The 27,624-nt window shown below is 41.3% G+C and overlaps 1 protein-coding gene across 2 annotated transcripts in view; it reads left to right on the top strand.

Moving 5' to 3' along the window:
- Positions 1-27,624, top strand: part of FBXW8 (F-box and WD repeat domain containing 8) — a 116,565-nt gene that overhangs the window by 44,990 nt on the left and 43,951 nt on the right. For both annotated transcript variants that reach the window (XM_060118850.1, XM_060118849.1), the window contains 3 exons: positions 865-1,022; positions 22,403-22,599; positions 25,772-25,978. In XM_060118850.1, the coding sequence (XP_059974833.1) occupies positions 865-1,022; positions 22,403-22,599; positions 25,772-25,978 (562 nt within the window). The remainder of the gene's footprint in view (positions 1-864; positions 1,023-22,402; positions 22,600-25,771; positions 25,979-27,624) is intronic.

The following is a 27,624-nucleotide window of genomic DNA, read 5'->3' as shown; positions in this document are numbered from 1 at the left end:
GAGCGAGGCATTTGCTGGAGTGGCAGGAGGAATCGGAGAGAGTGAGGGCTCCTGTCCTCTGAGCGGGCAAGACCGGGGAGTGTCAGACATTTCGGCAAGAGCTTTCATGAGAAGGCAGCACTGTCTGGCTGCTAAAGGCAAGATTTAATTGTTTCAGCAAATCAATTAGTCTTTAGGGACTTTAATCAGTCAACTCTGATGCATGGATGAAGTATTAGAAAGCTTGTGCCTGTAAGACCATTAGTCCTTAGCAGTTCCCTCTCTGTCTTTCGCGTGTGTGCGTCTGTGTATAAATAGTGTGGCTTCTACACATTTCTGCTAGTGATCCCTTTACTGGGAGGACTTAAGTTAGCAGATTGGTTATAATGGTCAAAAAGGAAAAACGAGGAGATCTTGCTACCCAATTTTTTTTTTTTTCGGTACGTGGGCCTCTCACTGTTGTGGCCTCTCCCGTTGCGGAGCACAGGCTCCGGACGCGCAGGCTCAGCGGCCATGGCTCACGGGCCCAGCCGCTCCGCGGCATGTCCGATCCTCCCGGACCGGGGCACGAACCCGCGTCCCCTGCATCGGCAGGCGGAGTCTGAACCACTGCGCCACCAGGGAAGCCCGCTACTCAATTTTTTATTCTAGTATTCTCATTTGAAATTGTCCCATTGTGTTACGAGAACAGGAAACGTGCTCTTGGCCTTTCTGTTACGAGTTGCCATTTCCTCTTGTTGGAGTGACTCGTGTAAGCAGTGCTGCAGCAGTGGCCCCACACCGGCCAGATCGGACGCCTCTGTCGTTTTAAGGCTTCTCCACTCTCTCCACGGTGGCCCTGCTCTCCACTCCCCGTTTGGAACCAAGCGTGTCCTTCTCTTCCAGATACACATCAGGGGACGTGAGGGTGTGGGACACCCGCACCTGGGACTACACAGCCCCCTTCCTGGAATCGGACTACGAGGAGGATGAGCCTGGAATGCAGCCATATGTCTCCTTTGTGAGGATAAACAGCTCGCTGGCGGTAGCGGCTTATGAGGATGGTAAGTAACCACAAGCCTCCTTGACAAAGCTTGACAAAAATTAAGCAGCTGTGGCCGGCTCCACCCATAATCCCTCCATACATACATGTGGGCACACACATATTCACACACACACACCCTTATTCTTGTCTTTATGTGAAGAAGTTGGCCAATAACCCTCAATGCATTAGTAGGCATTGGAACACAGCGCCCTTTGAAACTGGTGTTTAATTCCTACTGGAACTGTAGGGCTGGGTTTTAGAGCCAGACACAAGGCTGGCCAAGCCATCTTAAGCAAATAACTTGTTTGGTGTTAAGTATACTTGGCCTACTTTTCCCTTAGTCTCTGCTTGATCCAAAGGAAACAGTGAAAAGAGGATAGACATAGATAATCTGTTGACAAATATGGAAATAGAAAAATAAAGGTAGGCAGGGCCTACCTTTTCCTGGCACTTACATACCATACGAGATAATTTATGGTAATATGTTGTCTCTCTGGGACCAACAGAATTCTCTTTGTGTGGGGGCAACTGTGGATTTACAGCACTAGGTAAGAAGAGTCTCATAATTTTGATGGCCGTGATATTGTATTACTACCTCTCATGCTCCTGACTTCCATTATGTTGTAAAGTTTGAGTCTCCAAAAGCTTTGTTTCCCCACTTGCCTGAAAGTTGGATCACAAGATATTGCAAAATGTTAGCATTCCTGTCATGGCATGGTTGCAGATCTTCAGAGGTAGCTCAGAGGGACAAAACTGTAGTAAAGGAGCTAATGGGGAATTTTATATCCATATGCCTTTAAGAAATAAAAATTAGAGCTGAAATATTAAATATTTTCATTTTATTACTTTAACAACATGAACTCTGTTTTTTTGGTTTGACATTAGTTGGGCACCATTGATGGATTTTCCTTCAGCCTCTAGAAATTCAGCTAAGCTGTCTCTGGGGTATGTCATAGTTCGTGTATGTTGGTTAACATCCTGGATAGATAACATAAGAGCAGCTTGAGTGTGATTCCTATGTGCCGAATTATCACTGAGGTTTTTTTCAAACAACTATGCAGAAGTTGTAATACTTTTAAGTTAGAATCATATACAGTTTTATTTATTTATTTATTTATTTTGTGGTACGCGGGCCTCTCATTGTTGTGGCCTCTCCCATTGTGGAGCACAGGCTCTGGACGCACAGGCTCAGCGGCCATGGCTCACGGGCCCAGCCGCTCTGCGGCATGTGGGATCTTCCCGGACCGGGGCATGAACCCGTGTCCCCTGCATCAGCAGGCGGACTCTCAACCACTGCGCCACCAGGGAAGCTCCCATATACAGTTTTAGAACCATCCAGTAGCCTCTTCCTGCCACACACACATTCTTCTTCAGATCGGGAGACTGAGGTCCAGAGAAGCCGACTAAGTTATTTCCTTGAGGTTGAATCATTCATCAGTAGCAAATCGAGAACTTTGGTTGTATCTTCTAGGCCGTGCCAGGGATGTAGTGCTGTTTATGTGATGACTCCACAGAGACACTTATAAAGAGGTGCATCTCAGTTTTTTGCACCCTCACATCTCATATCTTGTGAGCTTGAAAATACAGCTTTTGGTGATGTGCAAGTGTGCTGCTGGTTTTAGTTTGTTGGTTAGAATTGTAGTTGTCACCCTTATCCCTGTCGTTGCACAGAAATATTAGGAAACCTTGTAGATAGGCTAGGGAAACTTCTTTTTTCAGTAAATACTTGGCACATAATTGTCATAATGTATTTTAAATACTTGGTTTAAAAAAATTTCGTAGTTAAAATTCAAACAAAGCACAAAAGGATAATATATAAAAAAAGAAAATGTATACAAAGAAGTTGAAGTGTTCCTGCCTGCTCCCCTAGTCCTAGTTCCTCTGACGTTTCACACGTATGTCCCACTCTGTGTACTCTTCTGCATGTTGCTTTTTCACCTAATGACACATCTTGGGATCTTTCCATATTAGCACTTATAGGTAAACCGTGTTCTTTTTTAGCTTGTGTAGTATTGCATTATGTGGCTGTACTATATTTATTAGGGCCCTTAATGGTGCACATTTGGATTGGTTTTTGTTGTTGTTGTTATTAGAAGCAGTGCTGCAAAACAATATCCTTGAACAAGTATTGTGATGGACTTATGCAAGTGTAGTCACAGAGTAAATTACCAGTAATTACCGGATTGGAGGCTACAGATGCTTTACATTTTGATAAATGCTGCCAGATTGCCCTCCAAAAGGGTTTCACTAGTTTATAGTCTCACTAAAAGTATATGAGAATGACTGCTTCCTCATGCTTGTCTGATAGGTGGACATGGTATTTCACTGTTGTTTTTGTTTACCTTTCTTTATATAAGTATATATGAACTTATATATATAAGTATATAAGTATATATTTTCATTGTGTTCTTAGGTGTTTGTATTTCTTTCTCTGCAGATTGTTTCCCCATTTTCTTTGGGTTGTTATCTTCTGCAGTTGAAAATAAAGGGCTAAGGAAATAACCCTTGTCATTGATTTTAAATATTTTCTCAATTTGTCCCTTATTCTTTTTTTTTTTTTTTTGGCGGTATGCGGGCCTCTCACTGTTGTGGCCTCCCCCGTTGCGGAGCACAGGCTCCGGACGCGCAGGCTCCGGACGCGCAGGCTCAGCGGCCATGGCTCACGGGCCCAGCCGCTCCGCAGCATATGGGATCCTCCCAGACCGGGGCACGAACCCGTATCCCCTGCATCGGCAGGCGGACTCTCAACCACTTGCGCCACCAGGGAGGCCCTGTCCCTTATTCTTCAGTGGACTTTGTTTATGGTTTATTTTTCTAGACAGTAGTTATGTGTGTATGTGTATATATGATTTTAATTTTTTAATCCGTAAATGAGTGGGTTTTATTTTGTAATTTAATGCATTTGACTAAGTAATACATTTTTAAGGGATGTAAGATCAAGCTAATATATAAAGTTATGCATTGCCAAGTCTTGCTTCTACCCATTTTTGTCCACTCCATTCTAAAGCAGCCATATTTTTTAGTTTGTTTTCGATCCTTCCAGTATTTCTTTATTGTAAATACAAGTAAGTATTAGTATCTATTCACATTCTCTCCTCCCCCCGCCCTTTTTTTTTTTTTTGGCTGCGTTGGGTCATCTTTGCTGCGCGTGGGCTTTCTCTAGTTTCGGTGAACGGGGGCTACTCTTCGTTGTGGTGTGTGGGCTTGTCATTGCGGTGGTTTCTCTTGTTGCAGAGCACGGGCTCTAGGGGCGTGGGTTTCAGTAATTGTGGCGCACGGGCTTAGTTGCTCCGCAGCATGTGGGATCTTCCTGGACCAGGGAACGAACCTGTGTCCCCTGCATTGGCAGGCGGATTCTTAACCACTTCGCCACCAGGGAAGTCCCTTCCCTCCTTTTCAAACAAAAGATAGCATACTAGTTTATATCATCCCATACCTTGGTTTTTTTACTAGTTTATATCATCCCATACCTTGGTTTTTTTCACTTAATGGCGTATCTTTTTTTTAATTGGATAAATTTGACATGTAACATTGTGTAAGTTTAAGGTATACAGTGTGTTACTTTGATACATTTATATACTGTAATATGGCTGCCATTGTAGTGATATTTATCACTACATAATTACAGTACAATATTGTTATCTGTATTCATTATACTATACATTAGAACCCTGTGGTTTATTCACCACTTGTTACAAGTTTGTACCTTTAAACACCATCAATCTTATCCCACCTGTCCCCCCACCCCCTGGTAACCACCGTTTTACTCCGTTTTTTTAAACAGGTTTGACTTTTTCAGATTTCACATGTAGGTGATACCATATAGTACTTGTCTTTCTCTGACTTTGTCTCACTTAACATAATATGCTCAAAGTCCATCCACGTTCTTGAAAATGGCAGGATTTCCTTCTTTCTCATGGCTGAATAATATTTTATTGTGTATGTATACCACGTCTTTTTTATCCATTCATCCATTGATGGGCATTTGGCTTGTATCCATATCTTGGCTATTGTAAATAATGCTGTAATAAACCTGGGAATGCTTACATCTCGTTAATGACATAGCTTGAAACGTTGTCCATGTCAGTGTATGGAGAAGATGCTCCTTTTTCATGGTATTCCATTGTGTACAGGCACTGTGGTTTATTTACACAGTCCTTTATTGAGGAACAGTTGTGTTATGCTTTTGCTATTACAGTGTGGTAGTGAAAAGCCTTGTATATATGACATTTCATGTAAATGCAGGAAGGATTATTTCCTACAGAAATATCTGGGTCAAAAGGTGGGTGCGAATGGGCTTATATTACTTTGCACTCGAACCAGCAGGGTATGAGGTTGTGCCCATTTTCTCAGCAAAGTATGTTTCAAACTGTTCAGTATTTGTCACTTTGATAGATAAGAAATGGTATTCAAATGTTTCAACTTACATTTCTCTTAGTGTGAGAGAGGTTGAATTTTTTCACATGTGTACCTGCTACTTATAATTCTTTTTTCTTCTGTTACTGTTAGGGCTTTAAATTTTTTTTTTTTTATTGAGATGATACTATATAAATTTCAGGTGTACAACATAGTGATTCACAATTTTTAAAGGTTGTACTCCATTTATAGTTTTTCTAAAATATTGACTATATTCCCTGTGCTGTACAATATATCCTGGTAGCTTATTTATTTTATACATAGTAGTTTGTACCTCTTAAACCCCTACCCCATCTTGCCCCATCTGCCCCTCCCCCTTCCCTCTCCCAGTAGTAACCACTAGTTTATTCTCTGTATCTATGAGTCTGCTTCTTTTTTGTTGTATTTGCTAGTTTGTTTTATTTTTAAAATTCCACATATAAGTGAGATCATACAGTATCTGTCTCTCTGTCTGACTTATTTCACTTATCATAATGCCCTCTAAGTCCATCCATGTTGTTGCAAATGGCAAAATTCTATTCTTTTTTATGGCTGAGAGGTATTCCATTGTGTGTGTGTGTGTGTGTGTGTGTGTGTGTGTGTGTACACCACATCTTCTTTACCCATTCATCTGTTGATGGACAATTAGGTTGCTTCCATATCTTGGCTATTGTAAATAATGCTGCTATGAAGATTGGAGTGCATGTATCTTTTCAAATTAATGTTTTCATTTTTTTTTCAAATATATACCCAGGAGTGGAATTGCTTAGTCATATGGTAGTTATATTTTTAGTTTTTTGAGGAACCTCCATACTGTTTTCCACAGTGGCTGCACCAATTTACATTCCCACCAGCAGTGTATAAGGGTTCCCTTTTCTCCACATCCTTGCCAACATTTGTTATTTGTGTTCTTTTGGATGATAGTGTTATGGCTTATCTTTATATTTGAATCTTGACCAGTATAGAGTTCATCCTAGAATAGTATATGAATCTGATTATATCTTTCCAGCATCTCTTATTAGAAAGCCCATCTCTACCTCACTGGTTTGAGGTGCTGCCTTTACAGGTTTTTGCATCTGAAACTCTTTTAGTATTTCGGTCTGTTTCTGGATGTTACATTCTGTTCAGTTGATCTGTCTAGTTGTTTACACTTACATCATCACGTTTGTCTGTCTTACTATTTTGGGTTTCATTTTACCCTTCTGTGGGTAAAATCTATAGTACTTCCTTGGCTGCATCATTTACATTGAAATCTTTGCTTTGTCTTGAATTCCTTTTGGTATTAGGATTGTTTCTTTGATAAAAGCTCCTGTGTTTTCTTGCTCCTGTCTCACTCAGCTTGTTTTACCAGTCTGATGGGAATTGTTACTTTCTGAGATAAGCAACAGCTTCTCATTCCCCCCTCCAACCTCACCCCAGACCTCAGGTAGCATTGTCTTTGGTCTTACTTCAGTTTAACAGATTGTCACTGTGGTATTTGTACCAACCTACTCCTGAGTAACTACTTCTGGGCAAAGACAGGTTGAAATAATCAAACACACATTTTGTATTGCTTCTTTCTAGGAGCAGGGAACATGCGCTTCTTAGGCAGTGCCATAGCACAAAGGAAATTCACCTCGTGAGGTCTGAAATTCGTGACTGTGCCCCACAGAAAAGAAGAATAAGATAATAAAATGAGCCAGTGAACTTCAGCTCCCTGTTTGTGCCAAAGGGAAGCTCTGTAGCTATTGAGACCCCCTTGATGGTCTGTCTGTACACATATTCTCCGCAGAAGGAGTCAGGTCCAGAGGGGGAGATGGAAACTGCTTTGGGAAAAAGTTAGTCATCCCCACGTCCTTTTTAGTCTCCTGGCCCTGCAGGAACACTGTACCACCCACCTGGGGTGTTGAGATTTGGCAAGATGATCCACAGTTGTGATTTTTTGAATTCCAACCCACTGGCCTCATATTTCTTCTGCCTTGTTTCCGATTGTCAGCACTGGCCGTCCTCCAGTTTGATTTTACCACTAATTGTGTTGCACGTTACCGTACCGAAATGAATCAAATCAAAATGCTTTTCCTGGAGCATTAGATAAAGCAGGCGAAGGTTCTGAGTAATGAGCAGATGCTACTAATGCAGGGACAGTGCAGACCTTGCCAGGACTCCATCTGCTCCATGCTTGCCTGCCTTTGGCCTGGAGCCGCAGCACTGGGGAATGGCAGTATACTCGAAACCCGCTCCCTGTTCAGAGTTTGTCACGAAAACTCACTCTTCGGTGAGAAATGAGGTTACACACTTCTTAGGTGCAAAGAAGTTCTTATTTGTCCCCCTCAGTGGAGAGAGGAGAGACAAGACCCAGTGCACATTAGCATGTGGAAGCCTAGATAGGACAGCCAACAGTCGTCTTTCTGTGGTGCCATCAAGCAAGGCAAAGTGGCTTATCCACTCCTACAGCACTCCTAGTGCAATTGTCTGAATACACCCATGCTCCATTGTCTAGGGTTGTGCCTGACCTGGGCCGAAGTGACTATGATTTCTCATTTACTGTCGTGCACACAATGGGTGGGAGTGGGTCTCTCCAAGTGTCTTCTTAGCAGTGAATAGTAGGACTATATTTTGGACGGCTGTAGAGACTAGGTGCTTCTGAAGTTTTATTTGTAATTTTATGTTTAATAAAAAATCAGTTCTTCAATAGTTTTGTTTATGTGTCTCATTTGTATGTTGATGATGACATTTCAATTTAATAGCATAACCTTTGAATGTAATATTCAATCTTCTCCTCTCCCCTGGTGTTTCAGAAGTGGATTATTAACATAATAATGCATTGCTTGGGAGATGGCTAAGATACCTGACTGTGGATTGTGGAGAATTTTGTGTTTTCAAGGCCTGCCTTTTCTGGTCATTTTTCTCTTAAAAGTTTCAATAAGTAATTCTTGCCTGAAACCGTTGCCTACCCTTAGGTCTTAGGAGTCTTATTCAGACACTCAGTGGATAAAACAATATGAAACAACTTTCTGATAAAAACCAAAAAAATACCAGATGGAGTCCTTTTTTCTTAACAGTAAGAGTGCTCACATTTTAAAGATATTCAGAGTGGATTTAAAAATTGAAATGCAGAGTTTTGAACTGAGGTGGTTCTTTCCATACTGAGGAAGTATTTCTTAGGGCACTGAACTTTAAAGTTGACTGCCGCCTGGAATGGTCTAGGGTGTTAGATTTTGTTTCATAGACAAGCCATAGAGACTATGTTTATGTGATGGAGGAAGTTGCTGAATAAAAATGCTTTTTTAAAGTTTTTCTATTCTTCAGTGAGGGGAGTTTGAAGTTATATTTGTTTTACACTTGCTTATATGTGCTTTGGACTGAATATGCATTGTAACTAAATAATAGTTCAGTGTTCCTCAAGTAGCATTCCACAGATAAAATCGTGGGTGGGAGTTGTGAGGTCTCTAGAAAATTTTTTTTTTTTTTTTTTTTTTTTTTTTTTTAGTAGTAGAGGGAAGGATTATTTATTTATTTATTTATTTATTTTTGGCTGTGTTGGGTCTTCGTTTCATGTGAGGGCTTTCTCTAGTTGCGGCAAGCGGGGGCCACTCTTCATCGCGGTGCGTGGGCCTTTCCCTGTCGCGGCCTCTCTTGTTGCGGGGCACAGGCTCCAGACGCGCAGGCTCAGCAGTTGTGGCTCACGGACCCAGTTGCTCTGCGGCACGTGGGATCTTCCCAGACCAGGGCTCGAACCCGTGTCCCCTGCATTGGCAGGCAGATTTTCAACCACTGCGCCACCAGGGAAGCCCAGGAAGTTTTTTAAAATCTGTGTATTTTTATGGTAATTTTAAAAAGGAATCTGGATCTTTTGACCTTGTAACTAAACCATACTGAGAGATCTCATTATTTGAATTTGCATTTTGTAGTCACAGGCTGTTGGCACCAAGTGATCACCTGTGTGCCTTGTAATGCTTTGTTTTTCACACTGACTGATTCATAGATGAATTCTTAGAGGTCTGCAAACTCAAATTTAAGAAACACTGGAGAGGGAAGTTCTCATGCTTTAGGCACACATTAGTAGATGATCAATTTCTAGGATGACTACAAAATTTTGAAGTTACTAGTGAAAATAATTTGAAATAGTTTTATCATGCAGGAAACAGTGGCACATTGCATTTATGATACAAGGTTTGGTGTTAATCCTTTGGTTAACTTGGGGGTGGTTTTACTGAACACTGATATATTTTTTTAAATCCATCTTTATTGGAGTATAATCGCTTTACAACGTTGTGTTAGTTTCTGCTGCACAAGAAAGTGAATCAACTATATGCATACATATATCCCCATATCCCCTCCCTCTTGAGTCTCCCTCCCACCCTCCCTATCCCACCCCTCTAGGTCATCACAGAGCACTGAGCTGATCTCCCTCTGCTATGCAGTAGCTTCCCACTAGCTATCTATTTTACATTTGGTCGTGTGTATATGTCAGTGCTACTCTCTCATTGTGTCCCAGCCTCCCCTTCCCCCACTGTATCCTCAAGTCCGTTCTCAACGTCTGCATCTTTATTCCTGCCCTACCACTAGGTCCATCAGTACCAGTTTTCTAGATTCCATACATATGCGTTAGCGTACGGTATTTGTTTTTCTCTTCCTGACTGACTTCACTCTGTATGACAGACTCTAGGTCCATCCACCTCACTAAAAATAACTCATTTTCGTTCCTTTTTATGGCTAATATTCCATAGTGTATATTGAACGCTGATTTTTTTTTTAACATCTTTACTGGAGTATAATCGCTTTACAACATTGTGTTAGTTTCTGCTGTACAAGAAAGTGAATCAGCTATATGCATACATATATCCCCATATCCCCTCCCTCTTGCATCTCCCTCCCACCCTCCTTATCCCACCCCTCTTGGTGGTCACACAGCACCGAGCTGATCTCCCTGTATGTTGCAGCTGCTTCCCACTAGCTAGCTATTTTACGTTTGGTAGTGTATATATGTCAGTGCTGCTCTCTCACTTCATCCCAGCTTACCCTTCCCCCTCTGTGTCCTCAAGTCCATTCTCTACGTCTGCATCTTTATTACTGTCCTGCCCCTAGGTTCATTAGAACCATTTTTTTAGATTCCGTATATATTGAACACTGATTTTTAATGACACAGCACGATGCATAAATTTTGAACTGAATGAAATTTAGAAACAGTATATCAGTATATGGGATGTAGCTAAGGCAATGCTTAGAAGGAAATTTATAGCATTAAGTGCTTATATTAGAAAAGAGAAAGTCTCAAATCAACAGTATAGTTTTTCACCTTAAACTAGAAAAAGAAGAGAAAGTTAAACAAAATAAGCAGAAGGAATAAAGTAATAAAGATAAAGGCAGAAATCAATGAAGTAGAATAGAGAAAAAAACAGTAGAGGAAAATCAATGAAATGGGCAACTGTTCCTTTGAAAATTTTGACCGAATTGACAAACCCTAACCAGATTGATCAGGAAAAAAAGAGAGAAGAAATGAATTACCAGCATGAGGAATGTAAGAGGGGACATCACTACAGATCCTATAGATATTAAAAAGTTACAGTGAACTATTATGAACAACTTTATGCCAGTAAATTCAACCAGTTAGATAAAATGGATACATTGATTTTTTGAAAAACAAACTACCTAAGTTCACTTAATAAGAACTGTAAAACATGAATAGCTATATTTCCATTAAATAAATTGAGTTTGTAATTTAGAAGTTTCCACAAAGAAGACTGCAAGCCAAATGGCTTTACTGGTGAATTCTCCCAGACATTTAAGGAAGAAATAATACCAGTTCTACACACTTCCATAAAATAGACTAAGAGGAACACTTCTCAACTCAGCTTGTGAGGCCAGCATTACCTATCAAGACTAAAGAAGAAAAAATAATAACTAATATATGATAACAAGTATACTACAGATTGATAGTCCTCATGAACATAGATGTAAAAATCCTTTAGTGTTATCATTAGAACTTTCATTGTAAATCCATCCTGATTGAGAAGTCACTTAGTTTTCAGGGCAGCTACTGAAAACATTTGTAAGATAAAAGTTAATATGTTTTTACTTTTGTTAGAGATAGCCTTTCAAATTATTTTTTAAAACCATTTTATTATGGAAAATTCAAAATATGCAGAAGTGGAGAGAATAGTATGATGAGCCCCCACATCCCTGTCCCTCAGCTTCAGTAGTTACCAGCATTGCTTTTAAATTACACAGGTTTCTAAATATTACACAGTTATATCACTCAACATATGAGTGGAGCTATTTTTGAAGACAGACATATTTTCCTGTTAGCAGTAAACAGTAGTTTTAAAAAGAAAAAGAACAAGGAGGCTAAGACTTAACTGAATGCCAGTCCTGGCCCAGGCCCTACTGAATGCCAGTCCTGGCCCAGGCCCTGTGCCGGCCTGATCCAGGAGAAGTGGTGGTGATGTTACAGATTCCTTTGGAGGTTTTTTTTTTTTTTTTTTTTTTTTAAATTTATTTTATTTATTCATTTTTGGCTGCATTGGGTCTTCCCTTCTGCGCGTGGGCTCCCTTTAGTTGCAGCGAGCGGGGGCCACTCTTGCGGCGGTGTGTGAGCTTCTCATTGTGGTGGCCTCTCCTGTTGCAGAACACGGGCTCTAGGCACGTGGGCTTCAGTAGTTGTGGCATGCGGGCTCAGCAGTTGAGGCTCGCGGGCTCTAGAGATCAGGCTCAGTAGTTGTGGCGCACAGGCTTAGTTGCTCCGTGGCATGTGGAATCTTCCAAGACCAGGGCTCGAACCTATGTCCCCTGTATTGGCAGGCGGAATCCTAACCGCTGCGCCACGAGGGAAGTCCTTTCCTTTGGAGTTTAGTTCACTTTAACCCATCAATGAATCGGAAGTAGAATTTGAGTTTTTAATTTAATTTTGTATATCCATGTTAAATATTAATTATAAAATTATGTGGATTGTGATTGGGAAAAATAATAAAGATATCTCATCACTGATAAAATTAATATTTATAAAGATATGTGTACAAATTATAACAAATTGTTTGATGTAGTATTACATGTAGAAAAAACATCTAGTAAAAAAGTGTTCTTTCTCTCCCTACCACTACCGGGTCCTGGTTCCCCCCAGTCACCCCCTCTCTTCTCTAGAGACGTTCACCACTCCCAGTGTCTGATATAGTTTTCCAGATATACTCTATATTGTTTACATCACTTAGTTACAGTGCAGGAGAAAATTGGCTGGAGTTAGTGGCTGTGTGCACAATGATGTCTTTCTTGCACTATCTGCCTTCTCTGCACTTCCCCTTATAGAAGAGCTGGTCCAAATTCTTCCTCATTGATCTGTTTTTCCTTTGACTTTGCTAACTGTAAATGTTTCTATTTAGTCACATTGTCATATTCCTACACTATATCACTTGCCTCCTTTTTAATTTACTGTCTCTTTGTTTTTGATTCTTCTTTTTAGAATGTTCTTTCTTTCTGCTTTGAACTTGAGACTACTAAATATATTCATCTTTCCTCCTTCTTGACTCAATTTCTGCCTTGGTGATCTTATGTCTTGTCGTTCCTTTGCTTATGCACTAACCAGTCACTTCATTGGTCCACAAGCCCATTCACATTCCCTTGTCAGTCTGGAATGCAGCTTCCAGAATACTTCATATGTATTGTTTTTCTGCCATAAGCAACAGAGTTCAGCTTTAGAGCTCTGTTCAGCTGGGACGTTGAGGATGAGTGGATGCAGCATCTAGGTGAGGGATAAACTTCATTTAGTTTTTTGTTTCAAGACCCTCCATGATTTAGCCCTTCTCTATGTCCCTTGTTTACGCTGATTTTAATGTCCTACTGACCTCTTCTCCCATGAAAGCAGAACTTGTTTCTTGGGGTTTTGTTTGTTTGTTTGTTTGTTTGTTTTTTGGTGGTATGCGGGCCTCTCACTGTTGTGGCCTCTCCGGTTGAGGAGCACAGGCTCCGGACGCGCAGGCCCAGCGGCCATGGCTCACGGGCCTAGCCGCTCCGCGGCATGTGGGATCTTTCCAGAACGGGGCACAAACCCGTGTCCCCTGCATCGGCAGGCGGACTCTCAACCACTGCACCACCAGGGAAGCCCCAGAACTTGTTTTGTCCTCTCAAACTTTACGCCACTTACATCTCTGGCTTACATTTCATAGTGATGTTGTGTAGACTTAATGAGTGAAGAGGTACACGTTTAGTGAGTGCCGTGGGTATATTTATTTATTTATTTATTCTAAATGCCCGATTTAATACATGAATCAAACATGAAGAAGCCCAAAGAAATAACCCTTGAAGCATCCTTGAAAATCTCTTAACAACTGGTTTCTTCAGCACACGTCTCTTTAACACACAGATTCTTTAACATGTGCCCATGATGCAGATATTTTACGCAACTGGTTACAAGGAGCGCCTTACGCTTAGACATGAGACATGCAAGAGGGAAAGCAGTCATTCAGCTGTGGGTTTATGAGAAGCGTCTATATCAATGAACCCCAGTCCCACCAAAAATGTTACTACTGGGACCTGTGCTTGGCTGCCTCCTGACTCTCCCCTCTCCCAGCTCTTCCTACTTTCCCAGCCTGGTCCAAGCTTCATCAAAGCTATTTTTGGTTACTGCATCACACACACACCACACACCACACACCACACACCCACCACACACACACCACACACACACCCCAGTCAGCACTCCCATGACTGCCATGGGCCAAGGAGAAGCTCAGCAGGCAAACCTCCAAATATTTGGGCTGAGAGCAGTGCCTGAAGGGCAAATATCAGGGCCCCTGGACTGGGTGGGGCCCAACTCCATCCTCACCCCATCCTGGGTCAGAAGCATCCCCACACACACACATGCACTTGGCCAGCCTCCTCAGGGCTGGGAGGTGGCCTGCCCTGGGCCCCTGTTTGCTCCAGGTTTACACTGTAGTAAAAATACGCCTTTTCTCTGTCGGCCAGAGATCTGCAGGATTGACTTTCTTGCATGGCTCCTCCTTTGACATACAGGGAAGAGCAAGGAACATTTACTGATCACCTACGACCTGTATGGGTGTATTTTAAATTTCTGTTAAGGTGCTTTTTCTCATTGCAGAATTTCCTTTGACTCCTCCTTAATTTCTTATAGGCAAGTGTTTATTTACATGGTGGAAATTTATGAATAGTCAACGTCACTCAGTGTCTGAACTGCAGTTAGTTGATCTTGTCTACTTAATTATTATGAAGCTGAGACCAAGCCTCAGGTGTTTATTGTGCAAGCTCAAGTGAACAGGAGCTCATGGCTAAAATAAGTTCTGATCAAGAAAGCGCTATGGGGGCTTCCCTGGTGGCGCAGTGGTTGAGAGTCCACCTGCCGATGCAGGGGACATGGTTCGTGCCCCGGTCCGGGAAGATCCCACATACCGCGGAGCAGCTGGGCCTGTAAGCCATAGCCGCTGAGCCTGTGCGTCCGAAGCCTGTGCTCCGCAACAGGAGAGGCCACAACAGTGAGAGGCCCACGTACCAAAAAAAAAAAGAAAAAGAAAGAAAGGAAAGCGCTATGGGACTTCCTTGGTGGCGCAGCGGTTAAGAATCCGCCTGCCAATGCAGGGGACACGGGTTCGAGCCCTGGTCCGGGAAGATCCCACATGCTGCAGAGCAACTAAGCCCATGCGCCACAACTACTGAAGCCCCGCGCACCTAGAGCCCGAGCTCCGCAACAAGGGAAGCCACTGCAATGAGAAGCCTGTGCACCGCAAGGCAGAGTAGCCCCCGCTTGCCACACCTAGGGAAAGCCCGCGCACAGCAGGGAAGACCCAACTCAGCCAAAAATAAATAAATTAATTAATTAAAAAAAAGAAAAAAAGCTCGAAAGACCACCAGACAAACTGTGCAGTTCAATAAGTGACCAGTCTATGACTTTCTAAACTGTTAACCTGTTTTAAATTTAATGGTGCATGAAAAAGATCAGAGGGGAGGGATAATACCAATTGTCTTTTTCCAAAACCAGTTCAGCAGTTATTTACCTTTCAAGCAATTAACATAATTACCATTATGCTAAAAAGCAATTTTGGGAAGTTCTGCCCTGAGCTCTTATGATTCCACTGGGACAGTTTTAGTTGGGACTTATCTTTTTGATGGAAGCCTAATTGCAGTTTTGGCTTTGTGCATGCAAACAGAAGCAGCTAATTGTTTAGGCAAATAGCAGATTAATTTAAATATGCATCCCTAATAAAACAAAAACAGTATCCATTATGGTCCTTGTTCCTGTGATGAGGAATATAAATATTCTGTGCAAGTACCATTAGGTGGAGGTCTTAAGGATTGTCGACATTATTTCACAGTGGTAGCACTTTCCTGATGTAGAGTAATCTTTATAAAAGCTAACGTAAATCAGTTTAAACTCATTTAGATCCCATTTCCACTATGTGCAGTTTCATTACCACACTCTGGCTGGCCTCCTTTGGGAGGTGGGAGGGGCATGCTGCAAACTGGCATGGGTGCCCATCCACAGCTGCTGAGCAGACTTTATGTCTCCTCCAAAGACTGGCCATCGTTACTCATCTCCCCATAAATGACTGTTCCTAGGCTAGGGTGAACTCAGAGTTCCTGCAGCCCTGGTGCTGCTTGTCAAGGTGGAGGGCCCTGAGCCCAAAGAGCAGTGGGACTGCCAAGCCCTACTCCTGTCTACTTTATTGGGCCGATGGCCCTCACTCATTGTGGTCTTCCGCAGTTTTTGAGAGACGCTTTTTTTTTTTTTTTGCCTGTGTCCTTTTCATTTTTCTCCTGAATGAAACAGTATTGTGATCCCAGCACTAGCTCAGAGGTAAACATCTTTTACGCAGCCATTGAGGTTTTGTCATGGAGAAAGACAGACACCTGGTCTCCTTTCAGCTTTCCTGGTGTGGGCATGAGCCCCAGCTCTGAGGGTTATTTATGCCTGGTTCAGGGAATGATGACAATGACCTGTTTACTAAGTCACTACTGAGGAACCACCCAGAAGCTCCCTTTGCGTTTGCTGAGAAGTTTTCTCTTGTTTCACCTTGGCCTAGCGTACGGGATAAGGGTGGTAGACACCTTTTGGGGTGTCTCCTTGCTCTGAAGCCCCTCTAGAGGTGGACCTATTCATAGAATTTGAGTTGGTCTTTTGACATCAGCTGAATAGACAAGGATGGGGACCCCAGGCCTGGGGGCAGCTGATTCATGGTCTTGGCTGAACCATTTAGGCTGCAGACTTTCAGTCTCAATTGTGTGCTTGGAGTAGAAGCCCTTGTGAAGTGGGGAAGAGAGAAAGCTGCTTTGTGTAGAGAGAGAGGGACGCACGGTTACCGAGAGAAGCAGAGGCAAGACGTCTGGTGCAACAAGAGATGGACTACCTTGATCTGAATGTTTTCCTACTTCTGGTTCTGATCCCTTTTACTGTCCAGCTGTATTTCCTGCCCTTGGGTTCCATGAAATAGGCTTGTTCCTTTTCAGTCTGTTTCCTTTTGTATTTAAACCAGTCTCAGTGGATTTGTTTCTTACAACCAAATATTCCATTGCTAAAACATAAGACAAACATTCAGCAAACCTTTATTGATGTTCAGCCACTTTCAGTACTGTGAAGTCACTCCTAGGAAATGCAGCAGAAAAAGGACACAATCCTGCCACTTCAGAAATCCACCCAATGCTAGGAGCCAAATCCATATTAGTGCTGTGTCTGCAATATGATAAAACGTGGCCTTTCAAATGAATTTACATCAAATTTTTTAAATCATCACCTGTTTGGGAAGGAAATTTATTTGGCTCTGATAGGTATTGATTAATATTGTGCAATGGATGTGGACCCAGTTCAACTTGAAATGTCTGCATAAGTAGCTGCTCCTTTTGGGGAATCTTAAATAGTTTGACAGTAGGACTTATCCATTGCGAAGCTTAGCCATTGTCCCATTGCAGTTTGTGTATATATCTTTTATATTTTTGTTACGTTATATTTTCATGGCTATAACATGTCTTTCTGCAGTGAGAATTTTGTGAGAACAGAGATCATATCCCTCCCGTATGCCCCCAACCAAGATGCTTGGTGATGCCACTAGAATGTCAGCTCCATGCGGTCAGGGACTTTTTTGTTTTATTTTGTCTTGTTCACTGCAGTTTCCCCAGAGCTTAGAAAGGCAAGGGCTCAAATATACGTGTTGAATGTATTGTTGCATTAACTCCTTTTTGGCTAAATATTGGTTAACATGGATAATAATCCACTACAATATTATAAAACATTCTTATAATTCAAGTATTCACTGTTCAAGCCCCTGCAGTTTTGAGGTTGTAAAAGTAGCATGATATAAACTATATTAAATAATAAAATTACCTTTTATAAAATTAGCTTTCACTCAGGCATCCATCCTGTTAGCTGCTGTGTCTGTCCCTGCTCACCTTGCCCATGTGTCTTGGGGTCAAATATCCAACAACACAGTTGCAAAGTGAAATTGCACAAGCTGCAGGGTTTAATAATGTTAAAAGTGGTAAGGGGAAGAGCCGTAAAAGTGGTCATTACATGGGTAAATATAAATGGCTTTTTTTGTTATTTCTCTTTAAAAGACAATTGCCTGCTTATGCAAAAATAACAACAATGTATGTGGGGTTTATAACATACAGTGGAAATAAAAAGTGTGGTAACAATAGCAGAGGGGCTGGGAGGGAGGAAATGGAAGTAGGCTGCTTCACTGTATGTGAAGGGGCGTAATATCGCTTGAAGGAAGACTGGTAGTTACAGATGTGTGCTAAAAACCTAAAGCGACAACTAAAATAAACACAAGGAGTTTTGGCTAATAAACCAACAAAGGAATTAAAATGAAATAAACTTAATAAACATTAATCCAAATACTCAGTCCGAAAGAAGGCAGACAAAGAGGGGGAAAGGGAGCAAAGAGCAAATGGGACAAATAGAAAACAAGCAGCAAAATGGTAGATTAAACCCATCCTTACCAGTTATCACATTAAAGATAAGAGTCTAAATACCCCAGTTAAAAGCAAGATCAGTTAAATGCCATCTACAAGAAACCCACTTTAGATATAAAGACACAACGCAAAGTGAAAGGACAGAAAGACACATCGCGTGCTAACAGTAACCGAAAGAAAGTTGGAGTGACTATATCAACATCAAAGTGGATTTCAGAGCAAAGAACACAACACAAAGAGGGACATTTCATGTAACACAGCGTCACTTCAGCAAGAGGACACAACAGTCCTAAATGTTAATGCACCTAAAAGTGATCTTGGAGGACTGTGCACACGATAGTGGCACTGAAGACAAGTGAGGGTCTGGCCGAGTTATACACTTACTAGCGGCAGTAGAGAAAACGGACCAAGATCATGCATGACACAGCAGGCATTCAGGAGAGGAGGATGTGACCATTGAATGGATGGCACCTAGAATGTATTTCCTAAAGAGACCCTTCCTGGAGTAGCTCGCAACCTTGTGGTAAAGGGTATTTTGTTGCATACAGTTCTGTTGGGGAAATGAAGCCAACGAAACCAGTACTTGATTAGTAATGAAAAATGTGTTTATAGATAAACTCCATGTGTGCTTCGAGTGAGCTGTGGTTGAATAACTTCCACACTTGGCAGAAGACAGGTTAAGTTTATGTCGATTACTCATGGAGCTCATGGTTACTTCATGCACTTGTAAAAGCAGCTGCTCATCCTGCACTTTCTTTTTTTTTTTTTTTTTCTGGTACGCGGGCCTCTCAGTGTTGTGGCCTCTCCCGTTGCGGAGCACAGGCTCCGGACGCACAGGCTCAGCGGCCATGGCTCACGGGCCCAGCCGCTCCGCGGCACGTGGGATCTTCCCGGATCAGGGCACAAACCCGCGTCCCCTGCATCGGCAGGCGGACTCTCAACCACTGCACCACCAGAGAAACCCGAAGTGAAAGCTTTATTTTAGAAAGTTGTAGGAAATAGGACTGGATTTATGGATGGGCAATAGAGAGGAAATTAATGTTATTAATAGATTAAATATGCTCTATAACATGGCAGGCCCTATAGAATACATAAAAATGTAGAAATGCTTGGTCTGTCTCCAATATTTTGTGTGGTTTATCTCCTTTAATCTGCCCAGCAGTCCTGTGTAGTGGGTAACGTTACCTTCAGTTTTACAGATGAAAAAACAGGCTCTCAGCTTTAAGTAACTTGCCCAAGGCCTTCAGCTAGCAAGCAGCGGAGCTGGATTTGAACTCAAACAACCACAGACTGTGTTATCTGCACACAATTATTTTCAGTGATTTTTGAAAAATAAAGTCAGTTGGAATTGGAACAGGACATTATCCAGCATGATGCAGAAAGTAACTGTTTTCTTGAATAAAGCTTTGTGGGTAAAAAGGTAGCTTAGTGGATGGGAGTGGTAAAAAGAAATTATTTGGCAAGAAAAGAATAAGTGGCCCTCCAAATACAGAAAATTTTATATTTCTGATAGAAAAGTGTAAGTTCCTGCAGACAACTGGTTCTCAAACTTGGGCATACATCCCAGAGTTTGCTGCCTGAGAACCTGCATTTCTAATAAGCCCCCAAGTGTTGCTGATGCTGCTTGTCCAGGGTCTACACTTGGATATCATTGCTGTAGACAGTTTGAGAAGGGTGGAGACACAGCCAGTGTGTGTAAGAGGAATTCATCTGGGGAGCAGCATTCAGGGGGCTGGGGAGAAGGGTGTATAGTATATGGGTAAATCGTGGTGGTTTTTATTTTTTTTTTGGCTCCTCCATCCATGCATCTTGCAGGATCTTAGTTCCCCGACCAGGGATTGAACCCAGGCCCCTGGCAATGGAAGCGTGGAGTCCTAACCACTGGACTGCCAGGGAATTCCTTAAATCGTGGTTTTTAACAAGTCTGGGATAGTCAAGCTCGTGTTTTAGACTATATGCAAAATAAAACACCTCTGCCAACTGTGGCTAAAAGAAGGTGGTGGTGAGGAGGGATGTAAAATACTTATAAGAACCTCTTAGAATGTAGGTTAATGGCTGTTTTCAGTTGTTTCTAGTGTCTAGGTCAGTGCCTGGCATATAAAAAGTGCTCAATAATAATCATGTTACTTCACCTCTTAGAATGGCTATCATCAAAGACAAGAGATAGCAAATGGTGAGGATGTGGAGAAAAGGGAACCCTCATGCAGTGTTAGTGGGCATGTAAATTGGTGCAGCCACTATGGAAAACAGTATGGCGTTTCCTCAAAAAATTAACACTGGAACTACCATGTGATCCAGCAATTTGACTTCTGGGTATATATCTGAAAGAAATGAAGTCACTATGTTGAAGAGATATCTGCACCCTCGTGTTCACTCACAATAGCCAAGACATGGAAACAACCTAAGTGTCCATTGACAGATGAGTGGATAAAGAAGATGTGGTGTATGTATACAGTGGAACACTACTCAGCCGTAACAAAGGAGGAAATCCTGCTATTTGCAACAACATAGATGGATCTTGAGGGCATTATGCTAAGTGAGATAAGAGAAAAAAAACAAATGCTGTATGATCTCACTTATATGTGGAATCTTAAAAAAAAAGAAAAGCCTCATAGAAACAGATCAGATTTGTGGTTGCCAGGGGTAGAGGAATTGGTTGAAGGTGGTCAAAAGGTACAAACTTCCAGTTATAAAATAAATAAGTTCTGGAGATGTAATGTACAGCATGATGACTATAGTTAATAATACTGTATTGTATATTTGAAAGTTGCTGAGAGAATAGATCTTAAAAGTTCTCATAAGGAAAAGGACATTTGTAACTATGTGAGGTGATGTTAACTAAACTTATTGTGATAATCATTTCACAGTATATACATATATCAAATCATTCTGTTGTACACCTTAAGCTTATATAATGTTCTGTGTCAATTGTATTTTAACAAAACTAGAAAAAATTATTTGTTGCATAAATAGACAAATAAGAGAATGAATTAAGAACTCCATATGTTAAAACTACTCAGCAATTATGTCTTCCCATTTTTCTTAGATCTCTCTCATAAAAGCATTTTTAAAAAATTTATCTTTTTGGCAAGGATAATTTTGGGGAAATTTTTCAGAATATACAAGGGGATGTTACAGTAAATTTCTCTCCTACTCTTGTCCCTTTTCCCTGGTTTCTTTCCTTAGAGGCCTTAACAATTCTTAACAATTTCTTTTTCATTGTTAAGTTTCTTAAGCATCCTTCCAGGATAGTCTGTGTATACATTTGTGTATGTGTGCGTGTACATTTTCTAAAATGCAAAAGTAACATAGCATACTATACCACTATTCTGTCCTTCCTTTTTTCATTTAACAGTATATTTTGTTGATCATTTTATATAGCTCATGTATAAGGCTGACTCTTTTAATTGCTCATTTTATTTAAATTCCAAACTATGGAGATACCATTATTTAAGTATTTCTCTATTGGTGGACATTTAGATAGCCTCCAATCTTTTGACATAATTAAAAACGTAGTAACTATCCTGTATACATTTGTGATTTGGTAGATATTATCAAATTGCCTCCAGAGTTAGGTGAAATAGTTCACATTCCTATGAACAATTTAAGAGAAAGCCTGTTTCCCCATATCCTCAAAAACAAAATGTTTATGAAATTTTTTGTCTTTGTCAATTTGATTGGTGAAAAATACTATCCTATTTTAGTTTTTATTTGTGTTTTTCTAATTGTGAGTGAATTTATATACTTTTTGAATGTTTATATGTCAACTGCATTTATTTTTCTATGAACACCATAGCACGCTCATGTCCTTTGCTCACTTTTTTTAAAATTTTTTTATTTTTTATTTATTTATTTTTTATTAGTTTCTGCTTTATAACAAAGTGAATCAGTCATACATATACATCCTTTGCTCACTTTTCAGTTGCTTTTTTCTTATTGAATCTTAGAAGCTCTTTATATATTAAGGAAATAGGCTGTTTGTTATATGTGATGCAGATTTTTTTTACCAATTTATTATTTATCTTTTAAATTTTCTTTATGTTGCATGATTATTTTATAATTGTGCATACTAAATGAATTTAAAATTGTTACCTGAATTTTTTTTCTACATAGGATTTCTTAATATTTGGGATCTAAGGACTGGAAGGTATCCTATTCATCGTTTTGAGCATGATGCAAGAATACAAGCACTAGCCCTCAGCCAGGAAGATGCAACTGTTGCCACAGCTTCTGCTTTTGATGTCGTAATGTTATGCCCCAATGAGGAGGGATATTGGCAAATAGCTGCAGAATTTGAAGTTCAGAAACTGGTGAGCTTTTAGTCTGGTCGTTTTATTTTTCATTCTTAGAATCTCTGGGTCTGACATAAACAGATAGTAATGATGTTGGCAGTGCCCATTCACTCAGGGCTTTCTGTGGGCCTCATGTCCATAAATCTCACAACAGCCTTGCAAAATAAGTAGTTTTATTTTCCTCATTTACCAAGCAGCCAATAAAGTCTTAGAGCAGTGAATTGACTTTCCCCTGATAAGAAGTTGTGATTCTGACCTCAAGGCTGACATCGGGGCTGCAGTTTCTCATCACTGTGGTCCTCAGCCTCCTTCACATTAACAGGACGTTCACCCCTGGAAATCTGAGATCAGGATCTGGCCTGATACATAAGTGAAGATGAGTTCAGTGGTACCATCACAGGCTATGTGGGAAAGAAAGTTTCCATCCTACACTTTCTCCATCCGAAGATTTTCTCACTTGGCATTAAGTGTAACTCTTGAGTGAGTATAGATTCAAGTCAGTGTTAATCGGGTAGCCGTGTTCCATGATGTCATGTGTGAAGCTCAGTTAACCTTACTAGTTCATTACATAGAGCCTGTTTCTGAGTTCACTTGTACATGAGCCTCAACATTTGCATGGTGGGAGATGATTTGGTGGTAAGAAGGAAGAGCTGAAATCTGTCTATGCTGAATTTGGATTTAATTTAAAGCAAACTTGATTTTGGCACTGGTGGGGGAGTGAACAGAAAAGCCAACGCTGAATAATGAATTGATGGCCTGACCTGGAACATATCCTATTCCTCTCCCTTTTCCCCTGGTGGAAATCTTGTTAGACATGAATAACTAAAAAGCCATGGCATCACCGCTTCACTTCTGTAAGCTGCTTGTCCCTTTAATGCTCAGCCTCTGTGGTTCTAGTGTAGTGTTCTCATGCTGTCTTCTTCTCTTGGGGTTTTATTAGAAAAATGTGAAAGTACCATATTTCTGTGCTCAAAACTACATAGTGCGTGTTATTTGGTTTCTGCCTAAAGAACACTGTAGATCAACAATAGCTATATGAACTCAAGACAATTACTTGAGATGTGAGTCCCTTCAGAAAGTGCAAATCCGGCCTTGGCAATAAGGTGGCATCCTGGCACCGACCGGAAGCTTTCTGAAGGTGTTTACAGTTCCCAGAAGATGGCACAACCGCAGTCAGTCTGAGCCTCTTGGTCTATCGCACATCCAGCATGAAGGTGAATTAAATGGCTAGACTGAGGATGTTGATTTTAGGAAAGCAAGAAGTGATTTTTAGGATGGGGGAGAGAGGAATGAAGCAGCCATTGCTGGAGGCCTGTGTTATAACGCTCTTTATGTATTATTTCTCACCCTGGATGAGGGCTGGCCCCAGAATGTACTATCTCTGGAAAAGGCAGCCCCTGGCCCGGGTTGCTAGGCCATCTTTGTCTTCCTCACATAGGCTCCCTGAATCACCGTGGCAGTGTTCCCAGGTTTGTAATACTGGCCTAGAACAGCTGTCCTTCGCGATGGGCCCTCAGCTGGGGATGTGGGGCCACCACTCACACTGTGGGTCCTCCGGGTTAGCAGAGCCACCCAGATGTTTACTCTCTCGAGCGCTTCTGGACAGTTCTCAGGATTCAGGCCTTTGAACTCGTTTGGCTTCTTGTCAGGGACTGTGGATTTTCATAATTACATAGGTGGCTTACCTTCTGCTTGCCTTCTGCTTTTGTACTCTCAGAATTTACTCAGGAAGGTGAAAACCCAATGTAAACTGCACTCGGGGGAAGCATGCCACTTAACGAACATAGGAAAGCAAGTTACTCTTAAAGGCAGCTCCTCATACCCACGCAGATTAGAGAAAGTAGTAGCAGTGATGCAGCCAGAGGACTGTGTGGCATAAAAGTGCTTGCAGTGGCCTTCCTACCCTAGGATGGCACTGAAACCAGGAGAAAGTAGATAACTCGGGTGCTTTTAACCTTTTAGCAACACATTTTTGCTATTTGCACAAATGTTAAAATGTGATTCCGGGGCTTCCCTGGTGGCGCAGTGGTTGAGAGTCCACCTGCTGATGCAGGGGACGTGGGTTCGTGCCCCGGTCCGGGAAGATCCCACATGCCGCGGAGTGGCTGGGCCCGTGAGCCATGGCCGCTGAGCCTGTGCGTCCGGAGCCTGTGCTCCGCAACGGGAGAGGCCACAAAAGTGAGAGGCCTGCGTACCGCAAAAAAAAAAAAAAAAAAAAAGTGATTTTGGCTAATTTGGAACTGAGTGAATTTTATGTTATTTATTCAGTTTCTTGTGAAAAAAAATAAAAACTAACTTTTATTTTTGAATAGTTATTCTAGCCTCGTGGTTCAGAATTTAAAAGACACAATAAGGTTTACAGTGAGAATCTCCCTTCCACTCTGTCCCACAACTCATTTCCCTCCCTGAAGGCAGCTGTTGTTAGATTTGTGCACGTACAAGACAAGCGTGTCACAGGCTTCCTCTGCCCCACCTTTACACACAGTAGCACACTGTGAATCCTGTTGCCTTGTTTTTTTCCCCCAAATTTATCTTAGAGGTGACCCCGTTTGTATGAGTTTATAAAGGTTGTCTTCCTGCTTTTTTCTGTGACCACATGGTATTCCAATACATGGATGTACTGTAAGTTATTTAATTAGTCCCTTAGTAAGGCATGTTTAGGGTTTTCTAGTTTTTAGCTATGACCAAATAGTGTACAGCAAATAATGTTGTACACAGTTGTTTTGCATAAATGTGAGTTTATTTGTAAATAAATTCCTAGAAGTGACTTGCTGTGTCAGAGCACATGCACATCTGACGTTGTGTTAAGTGTTCCCAGATTTTGGACCAGATTACATCCCACCAACCTTAATAGGATTCATAAATGTGGCTGTCCCCCCTCCAGTTCCAGCCCAGTGTCTTATCAGACTAATTGATCTTTACTGATATGACAGATGAAAATGCTATCTTGGTGAATTTTCACCTTTTATTTCTCTTATTAGGAGTGTGTTGTGTTTCTTTTACGATGAGCATCTTTTCATTTGTGTAGGAACTGCGTTTCACTTCCTGTGAACTGGCCCTTGGCCCATCTTTTTCTTTTGGGTTGCTGGTCTTCTCATTGATGTGTAGGAGGAATTGTGTATTTTTGAGCAAGTCAGCATGAATTGTAGGCGAGACCTGAAGGACTAAAATGACTCTTATTCTTTAACAGGTTGACTACCTTGAAATAGTTCCAGATACTGGAAGGTATCCTGTGGCCGTAGCCACTGCTGGAGATCTGGTATACCTGCTAAAAGCCGAAGACTCTGCCAGAACCCTCCATTATGTCTATGGGCAGCCTGTCACATGTCTAGATGTCTCCGCCAACCAGGCTGCTTTTGGTGTGAAGAGTCTGGGATGGGTGTACGAAGGAAACAAGGTACAAAAATAGCAAGATGTGCAATTAACAAAAAAGAACATGGATTTTATTTTTTTAAGGCAATTTAAAAATTAAAGATCTCTGATATGTTTTTAAAAGATGTGTTCAGGCAATATATATCAGCCTGGTTAGAAAAAATTCAGGTAGTTCAAAATGATATAATATGATAAGTAATTGTTTTCTTTCTCTTCCCTTCCCCCAGCCCTACTCCACAGAAGAAACTATTAACAGTTTTTTAGGTATCCATCTAGAAAACTTAAATGCATATATAGGTACATTTATACACTAAAAAACATAGCTTTGTTGAAATGAGATCACAGTGTACATCCTGTTCTGTGCCCAACGTTTTTATTCAGTAATGTAGCCTGGAGAGCATTCCACGTGAACTCCCTCTCCCTAGAATTCCAGCGATGCTTACAACTCGTAGTCTGCTTAACCAGTCTCCTCACTAGTGGGCATTTAGGTTGCTTTCTCTGTTTGGGCTGTTATAGACAGTGCTACAGTGCATGTTGCAACTTGTAAATCTCTAGGATAAATTGCTAGCAATTATGTTGCTTGGTCAGAGGGTTGATGGACATTGCCAAGTTGCCTTCTAAAAAGGTTGCATCAAAATTTACATTCTTATCCACAGTTTGTAAAAGTGCCTCTGATACTCTTTCAGCCAGAAACAAGGAGGAGACAAGTTTTTAATTGAAATTGTTTGCATGATGACTCAATTTTATCACTACTTAGTATTTTACCATCCTGACTGCAGGCCAAGTACTTAGTCTTAAAGCTGACTTACAGAACTCTTTCTCTTCCAGTGGAATCAGGGGAAAGGGATAAAGGTTCATTTTGTTTTGCTTTTCCTCCGGTTTGTTGGGTCCTGACCCTGCTGGCAGTGGGTGTAACCCTGGGAAGGAGCTTCTCTGAGCCATCGTCCTCTGACGATGTCCTTCTCCCAAGGAAGGAGGCCCTTTTCACGTAGCAGTGTTGTGAACTGGAAAAGAGCCAGTCTCTGGATGCACACCGTCTGCGTTCCAGCTGCAGGCCTACCACCTGCTACCCTGTGTGACCTTAAACAGGTCGCTTAACCCTCATTAGGCCTCAGTTCCCTCATTTGTAAAAGGGAGTTCATGATGGTACCTACTTCACAGAATTGTAGGATTCAATGAAAACATATGTGTAAAGCTTTAAGCATAGTACCTGGCATTGGAGAGTTAACAATCACTGTGTGCTACCTGTTATTTCTAGCACTCATAGTTTGAGTCTAGCCTCTGGTTGTGATTTTTATATCTTGTTTCTCCTATGCAGTCACCTGTAAGGTCAAATCTCACCTATCTAGGTGTTCACTGGTTTTGCAACATGGATTCCAATTATATATTCTTCAACCAGGAAGATAGATAAAGCCGTAGAAAATACATGTGGCTTAGTTTAGTCTCACTGTGAGAAGGGATCCCTTTGTGCTCAAGTTGGCCTGCTTTGCTGGAGCATTTTCAGCATATCTTAGCTGGAAAGTCTGTGGTGATATAATTCCTGTGTTTCATCTTCCCAGGAAGTGGGGGGAAAGGGACAGCACTTGGTTTCCTAAGGCTGTTTCCTTTCTTGGCCTTTGAAAACACTTTCTTTTCTGATCCCTGGTGAGCTCATTTGACGAGACGAGAGAG

The sequence above is a fragment of the Mesoplodon densirostris genome, chromosome 15, assembly GCF_025265405.1.
Source record: "Mesoplodon densirostris isolate mMesDen1 chromosome 15, mMesDen1 primary haplotype, whole genome shotgun sequence".
In the NCBI taxonomy this organism is placed as follows: Eukaryota; Metazoa; Chordata; class Mammalia; order Artiodactyla; family Ziphiidae; genus Mesoplodon; species Mesoplodon densirostris.
Note: the sequence above shows the minus strand (reverse complement) of the source record. Positions and strands in the feature narration are given on the sequence as shown.